Source organism: Odocoileus virginianus, chromosome 11, assembly GCF_023699985.2.
Source record: "Odocoileus virginianus isolate 20LAN1187 ecotype Illinois chromosome 11, Ovbor_1.2, whole genome shotgun sequence".
Taxonomy (NCBI): Eukaryota; Metazoa; Chordata; class Mammalia; order Artiodactyla; family Cervidae; genus Odocoileus; species Odocoileus virginianus.
The window spans coordinates 1,304,109-1,323,698 of record NC_069684.1 but is presented as its reverse complement, the minus strand read 5'-3'; the positions used below and the strand labels follow the sequence as shown (position 1 = coordinate 1,323,698).

The window sequence follows — 19,590 nt, the reverse complement described above, 5'->3', positions numbered from 1 at the left end:
TGGACTGCAGAAAAATCAAACCAGCCCATCCTAAAGGAAATCAATCCTGAATATTCGTAGGAAGGACTGATGCTGAAGTTGAAGCTCCACTATTCTGGCCACCTGATGCAAAAAGACAACTCATTGGAAAAGACCTTGATGCTGGGAAAGATTGAAGGCAGGAGAAGAAGGGAGCGACAGAGGATGAGATGGTTGGATGGCATCACCGACGCGATGGACATGAGGTTGAGCAAGCCTGGGAGCTGGTGATGGACAAGAAGGCCTGCGTGCTGCAGTCTGTGGGGCAAAAAGAGCCGGACACAACGGAGCAACTGAACAACAAGAAAGAGTCATCAGCTGCGAGCCGTGAGGTCAGTCCTGCTCAGGACCTCCCGAAGACTTCAGCCCGGGAGACAGGCTTGTGGCAGCAACACAGAGCTGCTCAGAAGAGGTGAGAGCAGGCCAGCCTCATGTGATTTGGAGAAGGGGTATGTCCCCCCAAAGCAAACATCTCACTAAGGGTTTGCTAATCATGGGGGACGGATGTCTCCAATGATGATTTTAGTGCTTTTCTAGGTATGAGAAGATACAAGAAATTAGGCTCATAAAATCTGAAACTATCTAACTCTGAAAGTCTGCTCTGCAGGCTTTTCTGGAGCACTGAGGGCCTCATTTCTGATCTCTGCCCTGAGCTCTTTCAGAGAGTATTGAAGGTTGGTAACTACAGTGGCCAATGACGTCATTCTTATGGAACCAGGTGGCCAGTGGCCCTCTCAAATGGACAGAGTTTCCCGGGGTCATCAGAGAAGGCCCGCCAGAGGAGACGGGCTGGGACAGAGGAGGAAGGTTGCTGGGTGCACAGAGGTGCCGAGGGCATTGGGGTACCCATTCTGGGTGGGTTCTGGGCAGGGCGTGGCCCAGATCAGTAGGGGGTGTGATGGGGCTGGGTTAGGGACTGTCCTGCCATCCTCCTGATAATGGGAAGTCAGCAGCTCCAGAGTGGTGTCCGGGCCCCCGCTGGACCCCTGGCCTGAAAGCTAACTCGGTCTTTCCTGGAATGAGTTTAATAACAACCCACTTCCTGGATGGTGTCGCAAGGCTGAATGAGACATTGCGTCAGGCACTTAATGAACTGGGTTTGATAAGGTCACTACTATCATTCTGTGATGACAGAACGATAAACTGGCAGAGGCGTTTTAAAGGGCCCCTCCGCTGGGCCCGCCTGTCTCTCGGGCCTCCTCCTGGAACCGGGCTCCTTGCATGGACTCTGATGCACGTTCCTCCTCTCGATCTTGGCTTCCTTTCTGACCACGATGAAATCTCCTCTTCTGATCATTTTAAACAAACACTGCTTGGCTCTCCCTCCTCTGAACCCTCCAAACCCCAGCAGCTGATGCTCCACGTGTTTCTCTGACATCCTAGTGTTTTCAATTCTTGTTTGACACCACGATTATTATTTTGCCCTATGTATCTAGGCCACCTTCTTTTAAAATGCTTCTAAACCAGATTTATGCTCCACTGGGGGACAGCTGTATGGCATAGGAAGAAGACGCGATGGGGTAGGGAGCTGGAGGACGAATCCAGCCCTGCCGGGCAAACGCCACCCTCAGCTGGCTCATCAGTAAACTGGCAGCAGGACCCTTGCAGGGACGGGGAGCGAGTGTCCCCTGCCATCATAGCTGTCGGGCCCCAGGCAGGAGTGACGTGGAACTGGGGTCAGATGCCAGGGAATGGGGCCAGGGTAAGGTCTGGGTTGACTGTGGCTTTTCCAGTGACCTGTGTGCCTGGCCTCCACACCTGCTGGCTGAGGGTCGGAGCTGCAGAGCCTGTGAGAGGACCAGCCTGATGTTGAGATGTGCAGTTGGGGGCCGAGCTGCCCAGCTCCCCAACAAGAGACTCGGAGCCCCATCAGGTCAGCCTCCGCCCCATTAGGTTGGGCTCTCTCAGTGACCAGCTCTGACCCAGTCCAAGCAGCCGCTTCTTGGAGGGCCGGGCCCTTCCACAGTCACCCTCATGTCTCCCAACAGCCTAGGAACAGAAGTCATTCCCCCATTTATAGGAGGAAGAAGCTTGAAAGGGTGTGTGAGGGCCTGACATCAGGTTGTGGGGCGGGTGGAGGGCCTTGGGGCTTCACCGGCCCGGCTCCAGGGCTGTGCTCTGTCACCTTGCACAGGGCAGCTCGGCTTCAAGGACCACTCGGCCCGGCCAGAGCTGGGCCTGGAGATGCACCGGGACCAGAGCCAGGGCGCCTCCGCACTTGGGAGCTGGGCCAGCCTCCTGGTTCAGAGACGCTCCATCTGAGCTCCACAGCTTCCAGATGAGAGAGGGGGCTTCCCGGGCCCCGAACATGGCTCAGTGACTGCCCCCGCCCCTTCACCTTGCCCCTTCTGCAGATCCCCCAGCACAGCTGGGCCCCAAGTCTGCAGGGGATGGGCTGGGAGAAGCTGGGGTGCAGCAGACAGCACTCTGGCTGGGAACCTGGTTGGAAGGCTCTGCTGACCAGAGGGGCCTGCCTGCCCCCCGCCGTGGCCCCCCGCCTGCAGCCTTCCACCCTGAGTTCCCTTTGTCCTTTATTTGGGGGCCTGACAGCCCTCCATGGAGACACTCACTGATCATTTGAAGGGGAGCTGGGGATAGGCAAGGCTGTGTACACGCCGACCATCAGGAGGTCCTGCATGTGGCGGAGGAAATGGCCTGGGCTCTCCCAGAGGGTGAGAGCTAGGCTTCTTCGGAGCTGGCGTGCACCCATCCCTTGGGCTGGGAGGCCGGCCAGACCTCCCGTGAGGGCCGTGGAGCCATGGCGTGAGGTTGAGTCCCGCCTGGGCCCTCCTACCAACGTGGGGCCTCTGGCGCATTACCTGTCCTGTCCTGGTCCTACTTGTAAGAGGATGACGCTTCGTGTTGAGAACAAGAAGAAATGGATGTGGGGCTCCTGGAGCAAGGCCTGCCATAGAGCTGGCATTCTGTACGCTGGGCATTACGCTCATTAATAATTCTGCTTGTGAATGGAAACCTCCTTTTATAGACTTTTTCCTGTTAGTTTTCAGCCAGGCTGCAGGTGGACTATCTTCTCTCTTCCCCGGAGGAGGCAGAGGGGCAGGGACATGTGAGTCCTCTCCGAGACAGTGGAGCCGGGGAGGCAGATCTCACCTCGGGAGGGCCCGTGCCCCCGCCCCCTCCCCGGGTCCTGGACAGACAGGGCGCAAGGCTGCAGCCCTGGGAGGGTAACCCCAGGCCAGGGGTGGGCCCCAGCCAGGGCAGAGGGCACACTGGTCAGCATTTCCCTGCGTTTGTTTGACAGTGGCTGAACACTTTGTGTAGAAGAGTGCTCAGCTCTGGGGTTCAGGATAAGCCTGGGGGACCTGCTCCTGCCTTGGTACAACGTGGCCTCAGGCTGAAAGGAAAAGCTTTAGTTGCTCAGCCGTGTCTGACTCTTTGTGACCCCATGGACTACAGCCCACCAGGCTCCTCGCTCCATGGGATTCTCCAGGCCAGAATACTGGAGTGTGTAGCCATTCCCTTCTTCAGGGGATCTTCTCAACCCAGGGACTGAACCCAGGTCTCCTGGATTGCAGGCAGATTTTTTACCAGCTGAACCACCAGGGAAGGCCTCGAGCTGGTGTGAAATAATGTCACAGTGGTGACCTGCTGCAGTGGGGACGTGTGTCATGGAGCCCCCAAGCCTTTGGAAGCATTTGAAGGGTGCTCTCTGCAGGAAGTAACAGCGAAGCTGACAACAGGCGAGGGGTCTGTTGGGCTCAGGGTTGGCTAAAAGGCGGGGCAGCTGTCCCCAGCTGGGCTGCAGCGGCTGGAGGGTGGGTAGACAGGCTTGAGGGCCAGGGCTGGGTCCAGGGCAGCCTGTCAGCCCAGGCATGGGTTGTGCACCCTATGCCGAGGCTTTGGGGGCTTCAGGGGATTTAAGCGAGGGGCTAAGATGGCAGGTTTCTCCATTGAGATGGATCAGGGTCAGGCTGGGGGCGGGCAGGAAGCTGTGACGCCTTTGGGCGGCTGTGGCTGTAGGTGAGGCCGGAACGAGGACCGAGGGTCGGGGGAGCCACCGTGGGAGAGGCTGGGCTGAGAAACAGCGGGACAGGGGCCCATGGGGCAGGGCGGGGGAGGGTCCGCCTTAGACTCGAGGTCTGAGCAGAGTGGGGCCCCAGGTCGCAGGCTGTAGGGACGGGTGAGGAGGTCGGCTCTGGGCATGACGGGCTTTTGGCTCAAGCAGGACATCCTCAGAGCTGAGGAGCAGGACGCGGAGCAGCGTTTAGGCGAGATGGACCAGGCCACTGGGGTGGGACCGGTCCGGGGGGCGGGGCCGGGCCATGGTGGGGTGGGGACGAGCACGGGGATGCAACGGGCCACGGGGCAGGGCGGGGCCGTGGGTGCGGGGCCGGGCCTCGGGAGGTGGGGATGAGCACGGGGATGCTACGGGCCACGGGGCGGGGCGGGGGTGCTCGGCACTAAGTGAGGAAGGTGATGTCCAGAGAGGGGGCTGACCCTGCAGGAAGCAGGGAGGACCCAGCACCCTGAGGACGCCCTCGCGTGTGAGGTGAGCGGCCTGGGGGAGGTCACCGGGAAGCCGGCGGAGGGAGCACGTGACAGGGGAGCACCAGGCAGAGCGAGCAGGTGGATGCCAGGGCCTTGCTCCCCGGGGGGGGCAGCCCCCCTGAGGCTCTGGGGGGCGGGCAGGCAGTGGATTCCGGTCAGGCTGCGGGGAAGGGCAGCTGTGAGGGGCCTGGCCGGGCAGAAGCTTTGCGCCATCTTCAGCGGCCCCTCCGCCCCTGCAGGAGGCCCATCCGGAGGCCCCTCCGTGGGAGCAGGGTGGGCGGAGGTATAGAGGGGCCCCCGGAAGGAGACAAGCAGAGGCAGCGCCCTATCGCAGGCCTGGAGACTTTAATGTCTTGCTGGCACTGACCAGGCCTCTGAACGATACAGAAGCTCTGTCCACTCACGCAGCTTGCTGGTGAGGAGAGCGACTTCACCTTCTGCACGCTGCCCTTGGACGTGTTTCCTGACCCCCTGCCTGCCCCCAGCTCATCCCTCTGTCCGTCGAGGCTGCTGAGTTGGGCTGACCCTCCCACTCCAGCTCCCCCACCCTCAGTCTCGCCAGCCCGGGCCCACGCTGATGCCGGGGCCCTCATGGCCTGCGGGGAATCAGGGTCTCCTGGGAGCCCTCATGCTGGTCGAGGCTGCCCAGGGAGGACCCGAGGCCCGACCACCCCTGGGCACCAGGCACTCCCTCCGGGGCCTCGCGTCCCTGCAGAAGCTCTGCGGCTGCCACCTCCACTTCCCGCGGTTCCATCTGGCAGGCCTCCGCCAGTGCCTGGCCCGTGGCCATGACGAAGTTAGTATCCGCCGCCAAGCTGTCCAGGCCCCCTCGAACCAGAGCCTGCAGGGAGGGCAGGCCAGGTGGGTGGTCCCGAGGCGCCCCCCACCCTCTCCACCCCAGGCCGTGGCAGGACTGCCCCAGACGCAGCACCCTCACCTCTCGGATCAGCAGTGTCGTGGCTGGAGCTGGGCCCCCGGGGGTTCCATCCTCCATCCTACTGCCGGGGTGTGCCTCCCCAGGCAGGGACCCTGGGGTGGGGCTCCTCGCCTCGGGCACCGGAGACTCTTCTCCCATGAGCTGCTCAGAAAGCAATAAGGCAGAGACCCCTCAGGGAGGCCCGAGCCCGTGGGGATGGGGAAGCCCCAGCCAAGACCCAGGTGGGGGAGGATGGGGGTCCTGTCCCTTCTGCTGTTGAGTCGCTGCCGCCCGCTCTCTGCCTGGAGCCTGCTTCCTGTTGTCTCTGGCCTGTTACCTGGCAGGAGGCGGCGGGGGCCTGGGTTCGGGGCATCCTTCTCCAGGGCTGCTGTCCCTGCAGCCTCTCCACTTGGGACTTGCTGTGGGGCCCTGTGGGCAGAGTGGGCTCAGGGCTCTGTCCTCCTGGGGGCCTTGGGTCCACAGAGCTCCCCTCGGCCAGTCAGCCCCACCCTGAGGCCCTCAGGGTCCTAGAAGTCCACCTACCCCGGGCCGGGCAGGACCACCCCCCGCCGCCGCACCTCCCCACCCCCATTTGCCCTGGTCTCTGTCCTTGTGGGCTTGGGAGGGGATCAAGGCCAGACCCTGACCAGCTTTGGCCAAGCTGATCTTTGTGTGAGTATGCACGGGTGAACATGCGAGTTGTGTGTGCGTGCTGTGTGTGGGTGTGCATGAGTGTGTAAGTGTGTCAGGGTCGGAACACGTGCCGAGCACCCTCGGGCCCTGTGAACTGCAGCTTCCTCGGTTCCCTCCTGGCCCGCGCGGGGGTCTAGGACCCACTGGGCAGCCGCCAGGTCAGCTGCTGAAGGGCAGAGCCGAGCTGACAGTGCGTCCAGGGGCTCTCCTCTGGCCGGGCAGGGGCGTGCCCGGGGAGGGCCCTTTCACAGTGCAGACACCACCGCCCCCCTTCACTCTGGCCCCTGTGCGGCCCCTTCCTCTGCCTGGGTGACGAGCTGCCCCCGTCACCACAGGCTCTCCCGACCGAGTTCCCCAGCCGGACTGCAGGCTCCCCAGGCCTCTCTGGGAGAAGGCCAGCCGCTCAGGGGTGCAGGAGAGACTGACCCAGGGCCTCCTGGGGCCGACCGAAGGGGGGTCCTCTGGCGGCAGGTGTCTCTGTCTCCTGTGCAAGCTCCCCTTCATAGTGGAGGCTGAAACAGAAGCGGGGCCAGTGAGCCGCAGGCTGCTGGCTGCCCCATCCCGGCCCTCCTGGGCCCCAGAGCCTCCCCTTGGGCCTGGGCCTGCTGCTGTGGAGTGGCCTTGACTCCCGAGTCCTCGGTTTTGGAAGCTCCCTCAGTGTCCCTAGCTAGTTGGGTCCCAGGCCCTCTGTCTTCTCAAGAAGTACTCTCTGAGGTCATTTGGTCACAGTTGCACCCCATGGCACACGCCCCGACCAGACTGCGACGGTCTGGACACAGGCCCGGATCTGCACGTCTGTAGTGCCCCACACCACACTGACCCTGCAGGCGTGGGAGTGCAGGCGCCCTCCTAGGTGTGTGGACTTAATTCAGGGGCTCTCTGGCTGGAACGGGGTGCAAGCAGCCTGGCCTGGGAAGTGGCATTTCCCCTGACCTCTGCCCTGTCGTACCCATTACGGAGGGTGAGGAACCCAGACTCTCCAGGCCAAGCACACCCCAGCCCTGGGCCTCAGGTCTAGAACAGAAGGTCTGCGTGGAGGGCCAAGGCCCTCTCTGCTCATCCCTCGATCCCTGGTTATATCCAGTCCGAAGCCCGGGGCTGGCAACAGAGGAACCACCGGAGCCCAGATCCAACAACAGAACCTTAACTGATCAGGTTTTCATAGGATGTGCCTCTCCTAACCTAGCGGGTCCTATTCTGGACCAGCCAAGACCATGGAAAAAGCCACTAGGTGCTGACTGAGGCCGACCCGAGGCTGCCCCCTGCTGGCCACACGCGTCTCTGCCGCCCAGGCCAGTCTCTCGCAGCATGGCAAAGGCTGGACCCCAGAAAGTGCCCCTCAAAAGCCCGGAGCCCACCAGCCATGTCTACCTGGCCCCACCCCAGCCCCTACATCCTGGGCTGCTGGCTGCTGCCACTACCTGGGAAATGCCTGGCTGTTGCCATGGTTGCTGTTGCCACTGGCAACATTGGCGTTGGCATTGTTAGTGTTGGCGCGAGCAAGGGGGTGGGTGCTCGGATGTTGAGGGAAGTCCTCCAGGAAGACGGGCGATTCCATCTCCTCCATCTCAATTTCAGTGAACTGGAGGGGTCTCTGGTTGGCCATGTGCGGGGCCAACGAGTTGGTCCTTTCCAGGAAGCTGTCCACCTGGCCAAACAGGCCGCCGGTCCTCTGGGGTGAGGAGGAGAGGGGAGGGACTGAGAGCAGGGACCGGGGCTGGGAGCGCGGAGGGACCAGCGCCCGGACGCAGGCCAGAGGGGAGCAGGCCAGCCTGAGGTCACAGGAGGGACCGGTGCCCTCAGGGTGTCCTCAGTTTGGGGGAATAGACTAGACACCCCTAAGAACTGTAGGGTACCAGATATTCAGACAGGAGTGTGGGGAGTGGGAAGCCTGGAGCCGGGCGTCTGGAGGAAGGGCTCTAGTCCCGCCTCCGAAAGTCACTTGGAGAACGGCACTGGACATCTCAGAGGGTCTCTCTGGGCCCCCCTTCCTATGAATAACCCAAGAAGCTTCAGCAAGGTGGTCCTCAGAGACCCTCCAGCGAGGTGGGTGGGTATCTGATGGGTGGAGCTGCCTCGGGCTCGGGAGGGGGAGGAGGAGGAGGTTGGGAGGGGACAGGGGGAGGGACAGGGCACCCAAGTAGGAGGGTCACTGGGTGGGCATGCCGGGAGCCGTGGGCAGCGGGGCAGCGGGCGTCCTCAGCCCTGAGGGCGTGGCGGGGCTCCCAGGCTCTGTCCTGGAGCCCACACACCAAGGGCCACCGCCTCGCTCACCCGGAAGATCCCTTCCTCCATCGCGGCCTCCACCATGGCCCTCTCCAGCTCCTCCTCAGCCGTCAGGTCCCCCGAGATGGTGCGGCGGATCTCGGGGGCTGCCTCTTCCTCGATGGTCCTCAGTCCGGCCTGGGGACGGAGAAGGGACTCAGGGGCGCTCCAGGCCAGGAGGGGAGGATAGGCTGCTTCCCTCACTCGCTCCTAATACTGGCAACCGGGGCTTCCCTGAAGGCCCGGGCCTTCTTTCATGCCCTGGGGCTCCTTCTCTAGCCTCTGGGATCATGCACGCCCTAAACTCTCAAGCTGTCTTCTTTTGCCCTCATGGGGACTTCATCTCCGCCCAGGTCTCCTGGCTGGGAAATCCTCTCACTCCACACCTTCTTCATACACATGACTTCTTTGGATTGCAGTGTCATTAATGCCACATTGAGAGCTGATCAGAGTTCATCTCATCAGCAATGGGACAAATCAAGGTTGGTGTCCCCTGACAGTCTGCAAAGAGAACACAGCATCCATGCTGGGACATTCCTGTCCAGGAAGCAAGCCCTTGATCTGTCACGAGGGAACGTCCCACAAACCTGGCTGGAATCTTCCCAGTGTCAAGGTTGCATCAAGGAAAGACTGAGGAGCTAAAGACTAAAGAGATCGCACAGCTAAACACAACACGTGATCCTAGGTCCAATCCTTTTGCTTCGAAGGACGTTATTGGGACCACTGGTGAAATGTGCATGGGGCCTAAGGATTCCACGGGACTAAACACATCCATCTCCTGATCTTGGCGGCTGCATCAAGGGTATGCAGGAGGCTTACGGAGGAACATGCCCTTGTTTTCAGGAAATACACACTGACCTGTTCAGGACCAATGGAACACTGGGCATGACTCTCAAATGGCTCAGAAAAAAAGTTTTATAATGCACATGCAACTTTTAAAACTCTGAGATTGTTTCACAGTAAAAATTGAAATAAAATTTTGAACACACAGCCCAATTATGTGGATGCTTTTTTAATTTATCCATTATGTGCACTATACTTAAAACATTGAAATTAAAAACAGACAAGGGCTTCCCTGGTGGCTTGTGGTCAAGAGCCTTCCTGCCAATGCAGGAGGCATGGGTTTGACCCCTGGTCTGGGAAGATCTCACACGCCGTGGAGCAGCTACGCCCGTGCACCACCACCAGTGAATCTGTGCTCTAGAGCCTTGGAGGCACAAGCTACTGAACCCATGCACTGGAGCTCCTAAGCCCGAGTGCCCTAGAGCCTGTGCTCCACCAAGAGAAGCCACTGCACTGAGAAGCCCGTGTAACCAAGCGTAGCCCCCGCTCGCCACAACGAGAGGAGAGCCCGCGAAGCAGTGAAGACCCAGCGCGACCAAAAAATAAATTAATAAAATAAAAGTTGTAAGAAGAAAACGGACAAGATAACACAAAATTCTACATATATTTGCATACCCAGTGGGTCATTTCAAGCCCTTCCTTCCTCTGGAAACCTGCCCTCTTTGGAGACCACAGCTGTCACCTAGCCCAATCTCTCCCTTGTGTTCAGGGGGTAGGACCATGGCTCTGGGTCATATCATCCCAGGGACGGAAGGGCTCCGGGTTCCTCCCTTGAGCTTGAAGCGTCTTCCATCTGGAGCCATCATCTCACCGCCACGCATCCTGGCCCCTCCCGCCCTGCCTGCCTTCCCTGCCAGCCCCCAAACACACAGAGAGGGAGCTGGAGTCTGGAGACCAGCTCAGCAGCGGAGCCCCCGGAGCTCGGGGTGGGCTTACCTGGATCTGCACGGTGTTCTTCTTGGGTCGGTACCCATAATACTCCTCCTGGCGCCTCATGAACTTCCGGAAGTGCTCCTGGATGAGGAACGTGGCGTAGAACTTCCCCACCGTCACCTCGTCATCTGCGGAGGGGCCGACCGTGGCCAGCGGGCGTCTGAGGCTGGGGTCTGCGTGGGGCCAAGCCGGGACTGGCCCCCAGCTCCCCTCCTCTCGCTGGCCTGAGTGCATGGGGTCCGGCCAAGGCTACAGAGGGCCAGGTCGCACTCCGACGCCTCTGGGCCCCAGCGCGCACCCACCTCCTATGGGAGGGATGACCTGGTCCAGGAGCTTCATGCTGGTTCTCTTCCAGACCTTCTTGATGATGGCCCGCAGCTCCTCGTTGGCCTGCTCGAAGTTACCTGGGGCAGCGGACAGGCCGGGTCAGCAGCACTTGACAGGGCCACCTCTCGCTCAGCAGATGGTGGCCAGCTTTCCCCTGTGCTGGCGGCTGCCCTGGGCACAGACTTTGCTGGGGGTGGGGGGTGACAATTGCTGTGCCCCTGGGGCAGCCCAGCCTCAGGTCACATTTGCCCCAGGCCTTGGCTTCCAGCACCCAGAGTGGCCGACTGCAGAGGCTGTCCCCTCCTGTCCTCCCTGCCGTCCCAGGACAGTCATCAGTCCCCTGCACACTTGGTCTGTTCCGCCTCCTCCAGGCAGCCCTCCAGGTGCTCGGCCTCGGCCCCTCCCTGACCCCGGCCCTGTTCTCCTTGCCCTCCTGAGGAAGCCTTCCCTGCCGTTGCCACCCCCACCCCCCCAGCCCATCTGTCCTCCTGTCTGACAATCCCCCGGGGCCCACGCCTCCCGCCCCACCCCCGTCAGAGCTGGCCGTGTGAGGACAGAGGCTGGGGGACTCTGCCCTACAGAACCCGGGGGCGCCCGCTGAGCCCAACGTGGCCTCGGCTGGGGTCTGCGCTTTGCTTCTCCCCAAGACCCCCGAGCCCGACCTTCAGCTCAGAGGGCCTGGCGGGACCTGCGGGAAAGCCCGACCCCCGGGGAGGGGCCGCCCACACCTTCCGTCTTGATCTTCAGCGCCGTGCGCACCAGGGCAAACAGCGTGGCGTTGAAGGTGACCGTGCCGTCGCTGTTGAGGGGCATGTTCATGCCCACCAGCCGCTATGCAGAGAGGGGGGCTCACTGCGGGCGGGGCCACTGGCCAGGTGCTCCTCCTCGCCGGGAGGGGGCGGGGGGCGGGGCTGGGGGAGGTCGACCATAGGGGGGAGGGGGGAGACTGACCATGGGGAGGGGCCGGGGCTGGGGGAGGCTGAGCATGAGGGGAGGGGCTGGGGTGCAGGGTGGTCACGGTCCCCTCCCTGAGGGGGTAAAATGTGAGCTGGGGACGCTGCTGAGATTTAGGTCCCAGGCAGTGATGTGGGCACCCAGGGGACAGCTGCTCTAAAGTGACTCACCCACTCGCCCCACCCCAGGGCCCCTGCCTCCTCCTCCCGCCCGGGGTGCGGGTCGGTGGAGGTGGGAGGGGGTGCCCACCTCTCACCGGCAGCGCTGGTTACCTTACATGCTACCCGGTGGGGGCAGAACTTCCCGAAGCCCAGCGGGGGCTGGATCCTCCTCAGCAGGGTCACGACGTCCAGGTGCTTGATTCTGCCCCTGCAGGGGGACCCCAGCCCTGTGAACCGTGCAGCCCCGGACCTCCCTCCCTGCTTGGAGAAGGGCTCCGGGGAGGGGCCAGGAGACTGGGACGCCTCCTGCCTTTCAGTCCTGTGTGGGCAGCGGGAGCTGTTTCCTTTCTGAACAAGGAACAATGCTCGAATTCACCGCTGCCCAGCACACAGAATGGGCTCTCTGTTGGCGGGAGTGGGTGGGGGGCGGCAGGTGAGAAGAGGCCAGTGTCCCTTCAGATACCGGATCTCCAGGGCTGGGATCCAGACCTCATTTTTCCCACGGGGGAGGCTTCCTTGGGCTTTAGTCAAGCTGTCTGGGGGCTCGTGGGTTGTATTAACAGAAGCAGAGGGTGTGGATCAGGGGAGGGTAAAGCCCACTCGCAGAGATGGGTGGGGACGGCAGTGCTGTCACAGGCTAACTAACGCATCCCGGTTGGCACAGTGCCTAACACCTGGGAAGTCATCACCCGTGAGCAGGCAGCCTTCTTGGCAAGAGCGTAAGGCAGCCAGCCTCCCCAGAGTTCAAGTGCACTCAAGGCCCGGAGGCCACGTTACCCCAGCACAGACCCTGGTCCGGTCAGTGTCGGGCGAGGCCGGGGCCTGCACTCTCCTCAAGCTCAGCTGCTTGCCCAGTGCCCACATCCTGGGCAGTGGGGCCTAGAATGCCTGGGGAGGTAGAGAGCGCTCTGCTCCTAGAAGTGTCTAAGCGAAGCTGGACGACCATCTCCCAGTGAAGAGCAGGGGGCTTCTGCCCCGGGGGCGGTGGGTTCCCTCCTAACCCGGAGAGACTCCACTTCTCTGCTCTGGGCCCTTGGGTAGCAAAGGGAGGGAAAGCCCGCTCCTTCCTGTTGGACTGGAGGGTGACTTGCTGTCAGACGCCAGGCTGGGAGGGGGACCTAAATCTCCCACTAGAATCGGAGGAGTTGGTGGAGGGACGGTCCAGCCCCGGGCCGGCAGCCTGGACTCACGTAGCCTCCGGGTCGTACTCCGCCCAGATGGCCTTGAACTCGTCCAGGTGATGAGGGCCCAGGATGGACCAGTCCCGAGTGAGGTAGTCAAAGTTGTCCATGATGACGGCCACGAAGAGGTTGATGATCTGTGGGAGGAGAGCAGAGGGGTCTGCATGGAAAGGCAGATGGCACGGTGATGCGCTGGGGGTGTCCACGGGGCCTGGGGTGTCCACAGGGCCTGGGGGTGTCCACAGGGCGTGGGGTGTCCACAGGGCCTGGGGGTGTCCATGGGGCGTGGGGTGTCCACAGGGCCTGGGGGTGTCCACAGGGCCTGGGGGTGTCCACGGGGCTTGGGGGTGTCCACAGGGCCTGGGGTGTCCACGGGGCCTGGGGGTGTCCACGGGGCCTCGGGGTGTCCATGGGGCCTGGGTCCATAGCTTCTCCAGGGGCCCTGTCTCCCAGCCCTTGTGGCAACTGCGTCCCGCACACGAGCGGCCTCTGTCACTGCTCAGGTCCAGGAGGCGTCCTCGGCCTGGGCTCCAGGGACTCCTGCTCTAAGTCCCAACCTCGGCCTCTCGCCTTCACCCCCAAGGGACGCTGGGCCCCCGGACACCGCCACTGTGCTGTTCTCGCCTGTTCTGTATCGCTGGGTGTGCCTCTGAAATGCAAGCTTTCTTGCACACGGACCCCTGGCACCCGGGGGTGTCTTCAGGGCCAGGACAGTGTCCTAGTCACGTTCACGTTTCTGTCCTCTGCCCTGAGCTCAGGGAACGTGAGATGCTCAAACTGTTTTAATGAACATAGGAAAGAAAAAAAGCGAGGGTCCAGGGCTGCAGGGCGCTCTGCCCCCTGTGTGGGAGACGGCGCCCTGAAGCTGCAAACCGTCTGTGCTCTGCTCCAGGCCCCCGCGATGGCTCTGCTTCCAGACTCTCAACCTCTCAGGGGTGGCAAGCTTCTCTTCCAAGGGAAGAGAGAGGGGCAGATGGCTTTGCTCTCTATTTTAGGAAGTAAAATAGAAGCCTCTGTTTTAGTGCAGAGTCTCAGTAAATTCTTTTGATTTTTTGATTACTAATTGCTAATGACAACAACAAAAAGGTAAAACCTTTGAACAACTCCTCTGGAGCCTGAGAATCACAACTAGGAAAAGAAGCCACACCCAGACTGACCACAACAGGGATGCCAGCCGGAGCCCCGTCTGTCTCCTGTGTCCCTGAGCTGCGTCCCTGGAGGGGCAGAGGCGGCCGGGGCGGGGCGTGGGGCTCCCCCGGGCTCGGCGCATCCCGCCTGCTTGCGGGCCCTCACCAGGAAGGCGCACAGCATATAGAAGCTGAGGAAGTAATAGTAGGCGAAGTCCGTGCCGCAGGTGTACTCCTCCCCGGGGGCGTAGTCCGACTCGGGGTCACAGAGCTGGCCGTAGCTGCAGGCCAGCAGGATCTCCTGCCACGCCTCGCCCGTGGCACACCTGGAAGGCACAGGTCCTGGCACCTCTCGGGGGAGGGAGCCGCCAGCCCCGAGCGAGCAGGACGTCTGGGAGCAGGTTGGCGCCCCGCGGGACCTGAGGTCCCCGGGCTGCCCCTCTGCACCGAGGCTCCGCTGCTCTTCCCCACGTGGGGTGCCCCGGGCAGGGGCTAAACAGAAAGGGGGCTTCCTGGACGGAGGCGCAAAGTCAGTCCAGGACTCACGTCATCAGCGGGGCAGCAGGAGAGCTGACCCCGGAACATGGGGTCAGAGGTCGTCAAGGCCTCCCCCTCCCTCCGAGGGACCCTGGACTTCTGCCTCCTGCCTCGGTGCAATGAGGGTGGGGGACATGCAGGACCCCAGAGCACCATGGAGTGCTCGTCCCGGAATGACTAAACGGGGGTGCGGGCTGTCCAGGGTGAGCTTCGAGAAGGACAGCAAAGCCTTGGCCCTTCTGAACGAGCGCAGGGCCCACGTGTGGGAAGCCAGCCGGCCTCCCATGGACTGGGGAGGGGGCAGCGGGGAGGGGGCCTCCTGCCTGAAGAGCAGCAGCACCGCCTGGGGGAAGGTCTGAAAGTTGTTGTTGCGGTTGATCTGGGTCCCGTCCACCAAGGCGATCTTCCCGAACATCTGCAGGCCACGAAGGGCTGGACTGTGGACCTGGACAGGTCTCCCACTGTCCCCAGCTCCAATACCCTCCACCTCAGGTCACACAAACTGGGCTACAGCTGACCCCTGAGCAACGCCAGGGTGTAAGTCAGCCCTCCGCCCTGTATCCACGGTTCCACATCCATGGATTCAATCAACCGTGAATCCCGTGAAGCCCTAGTACATGTTCCCTGAAAAATACATGGATACATGGACACCCGAAGTTCAAACCTGCCTTGTTCAAGGCTCACTTGTGTTTCCAAGGTTGGTGAAGTTTTTCCCCTCAAGCCAAATAAATCTGGGAGGGGGGACAGTGTTCCTAACCAAGAGCTGACTTAGAGTCTCAATGCAGGGAGCAGCAGGGTGCTCCAGGAGAGGGTAGCTGAGACTACCAGAGCCTCCAACAGGGGCCTTGGAGAGCAGCTCCGGCCTTGTCCATCTGCCCGCAAACTTCCCCTGGGCTGCCTCCTCCTGACTGATGCTGGCCCGCCTGGGAACCACCTCCTCTTCTGGGGCTGTGGCCAAGCCCTGGGCTGCCAGGATGCAGAAGGCAGGCTGGGTGAGGGTCCAGGCTGCAGGCCGGCCAGCCTCCCCGGGCCCCTCTGGCCCCTCACCTGCATGCCGATGACCGCGTAGATGAAGAAGAGCATGACGATGAGCAGGGCCACGTAGGGCAGGGCCTGCGGGCGAGGACGGCAGCTCAGGGTGCAGGGCTCCACCGTGTGCCCGGCTCGGGGCCCTCCCTTAGCTCACCGGGGCCCCGAGGCCCACGGGCCGCGCACAGGGTGGCCCCGACGTCCCCGCAACCCCTGCGGATACAGTCCAGTGGGTGGGCGGGGTCCCATGGGTGCGGTCCCCGGGTGGGCAAGGTCCCCTGGTGGGCGGGTTCCTGGGGTGGGCGGGGTCCTGTGGGTGAGTGGGGTCCCTGGGTGGGTGCTGTCCCTGGGTGGACCGGGTTCCATGGTGGGCAGGGTCCCGGGGTGCGATGCGTGGGTGTGATCCCAGAGTGGGCGGGGTCCCGTGGTGGCCGGGACGGCACACCTGGAAGGACTTGATGAAGGTCCAGAGAAGCGTGCGCACGCCCTCCGCGCGGCTCAGCAGCTTGATCAGCCTCATGACGCGGAACAGGCGGAAGAAGGCGCTGGAGATGCGGGCGCTCTCATCGGGGTCCTGCGGGGCGCAGCCCCAGGGTCAGTCTGGGGCCGGGGGCAGGCCGGGAGAGGGCAGGCAGGCAGGGAGGGCAGTGTGTGAGGGGCGTGTCGCGGTGGAGGTCTTCTAGCCCACCCTGCGGGGCCTGCTGGGCCCTCGTGGGGCCCAGGGCCCTGGGCTTGCTCAGCCGGAGGCAGGGTGGGCGGGGCGCCAAGCGGTGTGCTGGGAGGACAGGCATTCCCGTCCGCCCTGGGGGAGGCAGCGGCCAGCCCCCGTACCCGCCCTCTGTCCTGCCTCGTGTCACCTCCTCCCCAAGCTGCCACTCAGCCGAGGACCCCGGCAGCGCTCCCGCCCCTCCCCAGTGCCCCCCCAGCGCAGAGTCTCCCAGAAGCTCAGCTGCTCTGTGGCCATCGATTCAATGGCCACTCCACGCCCACCCTGCCCCGCACATGGCTGTCCCAAGCCGGAAGGCCTCTGCCCGTGTGCCCCCCTGAGACACTGGATGAATGGCCAGGAAGAGCCCCTGCCTGGCCTTTGGTGTCCCCACAAGCTTGGTGCTGGTGACCCGTCACTGAGGTTCTCTGCCATCCAGTCCTCTCTGGATGCTCCCGCCAGCACAGAGCCCCACTTCCCACCGCACCCATGCACACTCTGGTGGCACAGAGTCTCCACCCACCCCCAACCGGACCCTCGGGGGCCTGCTCGGGGCATGGGGCCCTGAGTGCGTCCGCCCCATGCAGTCCAGCAGCCAGGCCCGGGCATGCAAGCTGCAGGGCAGAGCTGGCGGGCGAGCTGGGCAGGCTCATGCAGCCTGGAATTACAACGTTCCCGCAGCCGCCACCCAGGCAATACAGTCCCCCGCTGGAGGCCAGGAAAGTCTGTGGAGAGAGAGGGGGAGGGGAGAGAGGAGGGACACGGTGGGAGGGAGGTGAGGCGTCAGAGAGGACAGACCACGGACAGCTACAGAGAGAACAAGGCGGTGAGGCGGGGGGGTGAGGACCCCCGGTGGCTGCCGGTTAGGGGTTGGGTGAGTGGGTGGGCGGGGGTGAGGAGGAAGCTGTGGGGATGGTGAGGCGACAGGCCGGGGGCCGGGGAGCAAGAAGAGGAGGAAAGACGGAACACAGGCAGGCTCCCCTCGCCTCCAAGATGCAGCCTGTGCGTCTGGGGTTTGTGGAGCCGGGGCTGTGTGTGTGAGGGCACGGAGGAGAGCCCTGCTCACGGTCGCAGGAGAAGCCAGGGGTGCTGGCCCCCATGGGGGGGGGTCCCATGCTCCAGGCAAAGGCCTGGGAGAGTCTGAGAACCCCTGCCTGGGAGCCGGACCAAGGCTTCCATCTCAGGGGCCAGCCTTCCAGACCAGCTGGGCTGTGGGCCAGCCTTTTCTCCTGTCTACTCTGAGCTCCTCCCTGGGGCCACATTTCCAGAGAAGCCCTGTTTCTGGAGCCCTGGGATGGGGAATCATGGTTTTATCTTTAATTATTTGGGAGACTGGTTCCCTGGGCAGCTTTCTCCTGGACCAAGTGTTCTCAGCCCAGGCGGCACATCAGAACCGCACAGAGAACTTAAAAAAATATGCACCTTTGCTGGGTCCCCACCTGGCTGATTAAGGCAGCTCCTGGGGACTGGGCCTGGCTTCCACGGTGTTGCACCCAGGTGATTTAACACACAGCCAGGGATGACAAGCCATGTGCCAGACCTGTGCTGCCAGTGGGGTGCCCGCAGCCACATGTGGCCATTTGGATTATGGTGAAAATGACACAGATGTAGATATTCACGTCCCCGGCTGCACTGGCCACATTTCACATGACCAGCAGGCACCCGTGGCTCGTGGCTGCCGCCATGGACAGAGCAGAGCCCTCCTGGCAGAAAGCGCTAACAGACGGCGCTGCCATCCTGCTCTCTGGATTATATGGCAGGAATGTAAGTCAGCATTTTAATTCAAAGTCTTAACATGACTTTAAGCAGACAGGCCTGGTGATGGACATCTGCTGTCCCTAAAAATCCCACGGTGACCAACGACGCCCTTGGCCCTCCTGCACGGAAGAAAGGGCTCCGCCTGACCCTGATGCCCCCCACCCCCCGCATGGACCTCAAGCTCCAAGAAGTGACTGATTGTCATTCAGGCCAAGATTGAGCTGGCAAGAGGTACTGTCCCAAACCCTGGGCCCATGGGGGCTACTTCCCAGGAAGGCCTGAGCGTGAAGAAGACACGCACACAGGCCCAGGGCACACTGGTCTGCCGCCTCGGCCCCGCCCCCTCCAGCCAGGAGTGCCTAAAGTCTGTCCCGTGTGTGGGGTGAACCGGACCCCATGCCAGGCCTGCCCCCACCACCGAAGGCACTGCTCTCTGCCAGGCCCCTCCCTTGCAGACTCCAGACTTGTCCTGGCTGCCCCTCCCCCCAGTCCCCCATCCTGCCCCCACCCACCCACGAGGGCCAGCCCTGGGCTGGCAGGGCTGCGGTGCTCATTGGTGGGCCGTGGTGCACGCTGGCTTGGGGACTGGTCCTCTCCTGGACCCCTGCAGTCACCTTGCCACGGCCACCCACGTCCCAGGCAGGATGCTCTTCCCCACGCGGTCTGGGGGACGCGGCCTTGTGACCCCAGCCTCGGGCTCCGAGATGCCCTTCCTGTCCCCTGCTCCCCACCTTCACCTGCAGCCTCCCCAGCTTCAGGTCCTCGGCGAGGCCGCCCTGCTGTCTGTCAGCCCCACAGCCCACGGCCTGGGTGCTCCCTGGCCTCCCAGAGGCTCTGCTGGCTGGATGCCTGGGAACCTCCACTCCCCTGGGCTCCAGCTGTCCCCTCCCTTCATTCATGGGGGCGGCTGCCACGTGCTGGGGGCAGAGACCCATGTTTCCTGGCCTGTGTTTCCAGTGATGCACGACCTACCCCCCACATACAGGGCAGCTCCCGAAACTCAAGCCCCAGCACAGAATCATGGAGATGCCTGCCCCAACCCCCACCCGTGTCCTTGATGCCTTCCTTCCCGTGGGCCTGGGCAGCACCCAACTCATCCCGCTGCCCACAGGTCCACGGGACTCACGTCCCCCTCCTGCTTGGGGATGAACCAGGTTCCCAGAGCCAGCAGTGCCCCGGGACCCCAGGGCTCCTGCCCTCTCACCCAAGGACGTGGCTCTTGCAGTCGCCGCACCGCCCCCCCCCCACAGCCTGACTCTCCCCTGAGCCCAGGATGTGCTGTAATTTCTCCCGTTTTCTAAAGAAACTCTCCTTGGCTGCACACTCTCCAACTTCAAGGCTCTTTCTCTTTGTAGGAAAAAGAGAGAACCGTCCAGGCCCACAGCCTGCTCTGCCTCTCACCTGTCCCGATTCCCGACGGGCGTCCTTCCCCGGGAGGCCATAGGGCAGGGCTCCTGGAGGAGCGCCACCATCCAGCCCCCGGACCTTCGCCCTTCAGACGCCCTGCTCTCTGCCACTTGTCTCACCCACTCCCACAACTCTAAACGCCAGCTCCTTCCTAGAGTCTCCGACTTAGGGCTCCAGCCTAAGCAGCCTCTGCGCTCCAGGCCCATGAATCCAAGCCAGCTCCGCG

At 62.7% G+C, this 19,590-nt stretch overlaps 1 protein-coding gene across 1 annotated transcript in view; it reads right to left on the bottom strand.

The window, feature by feature from the left end:
• Window positions 1–4,855: 4,855 nt before the first annotated feature.
• The window catches only part of CACNA1S (calcium voltage-gated channel subunit alpha1 S), a 55,846-nt gene continuing 41,111 nt past the window's right edge, over window positions 4,856–19,590 (bottom strand). Inside the window, exons 29-44 of the mRNA XM_070473808.1 lie at window positions 16,868–16,924; window positions 15,939–16,067; window positions 15,512–15,577; window positions 14,788–14,879; window positions 14,094–14,253; window positions 12,810–12,937; window positions 11,731–11,827; window positions 11,233–11,335; window positions 10,480–10,581; window positions 10,181–10,305; window positions 8,411–8,539; window positions 7,558–7,808; window positions 6,563–6,648; window positions 5,781–5,872; window positions 5,465–5,605; window positions 4,856–5,368 (exon numbers count right to left, since the gene is read on the bottom strand). Of these exons, the coding sequence (XP_070329909.1) occupies window positions 5,117–5,368; window positions 5,465–5,605; window positions 5,781–5,872; window positions 6,563–6,648; window positions 7,558–7,808; window positions 8,411–8,539; window positions 10,181–10,305; window positions 10,480–10,581; window positions 11,233–11,335; window positions 11,731–11,827; window positions 12,810–12,937; window positions 14,094–14,253; window positions 14,788–14,879; window positions 15,512–15,577; window positions 15,939–16,067; window positions 16,868–16,924 (2,010 nt within the window). The 3' untranslated portion in view covers window positions 4,856–5,116. The remainder of the gene's footprint in view (window positions 5,369–5,464; window positions 5,606–5,780; window positions 5,873–6,562; window positions 6,649–7,557; window positions 7,809–8,410; window positions 8,540–10,180; window positions 10,306–10,479; window positions 10,582–11,232; window positions 11,336–11,730; window positions 11,828–12,809; window positions 12,938–14,093; window positions 14,254–14,787; window positions 14,880–15,511; window positions 15,578–15,938; window positions 16,068–16,867; window positions 16,925–19,590) is intronic.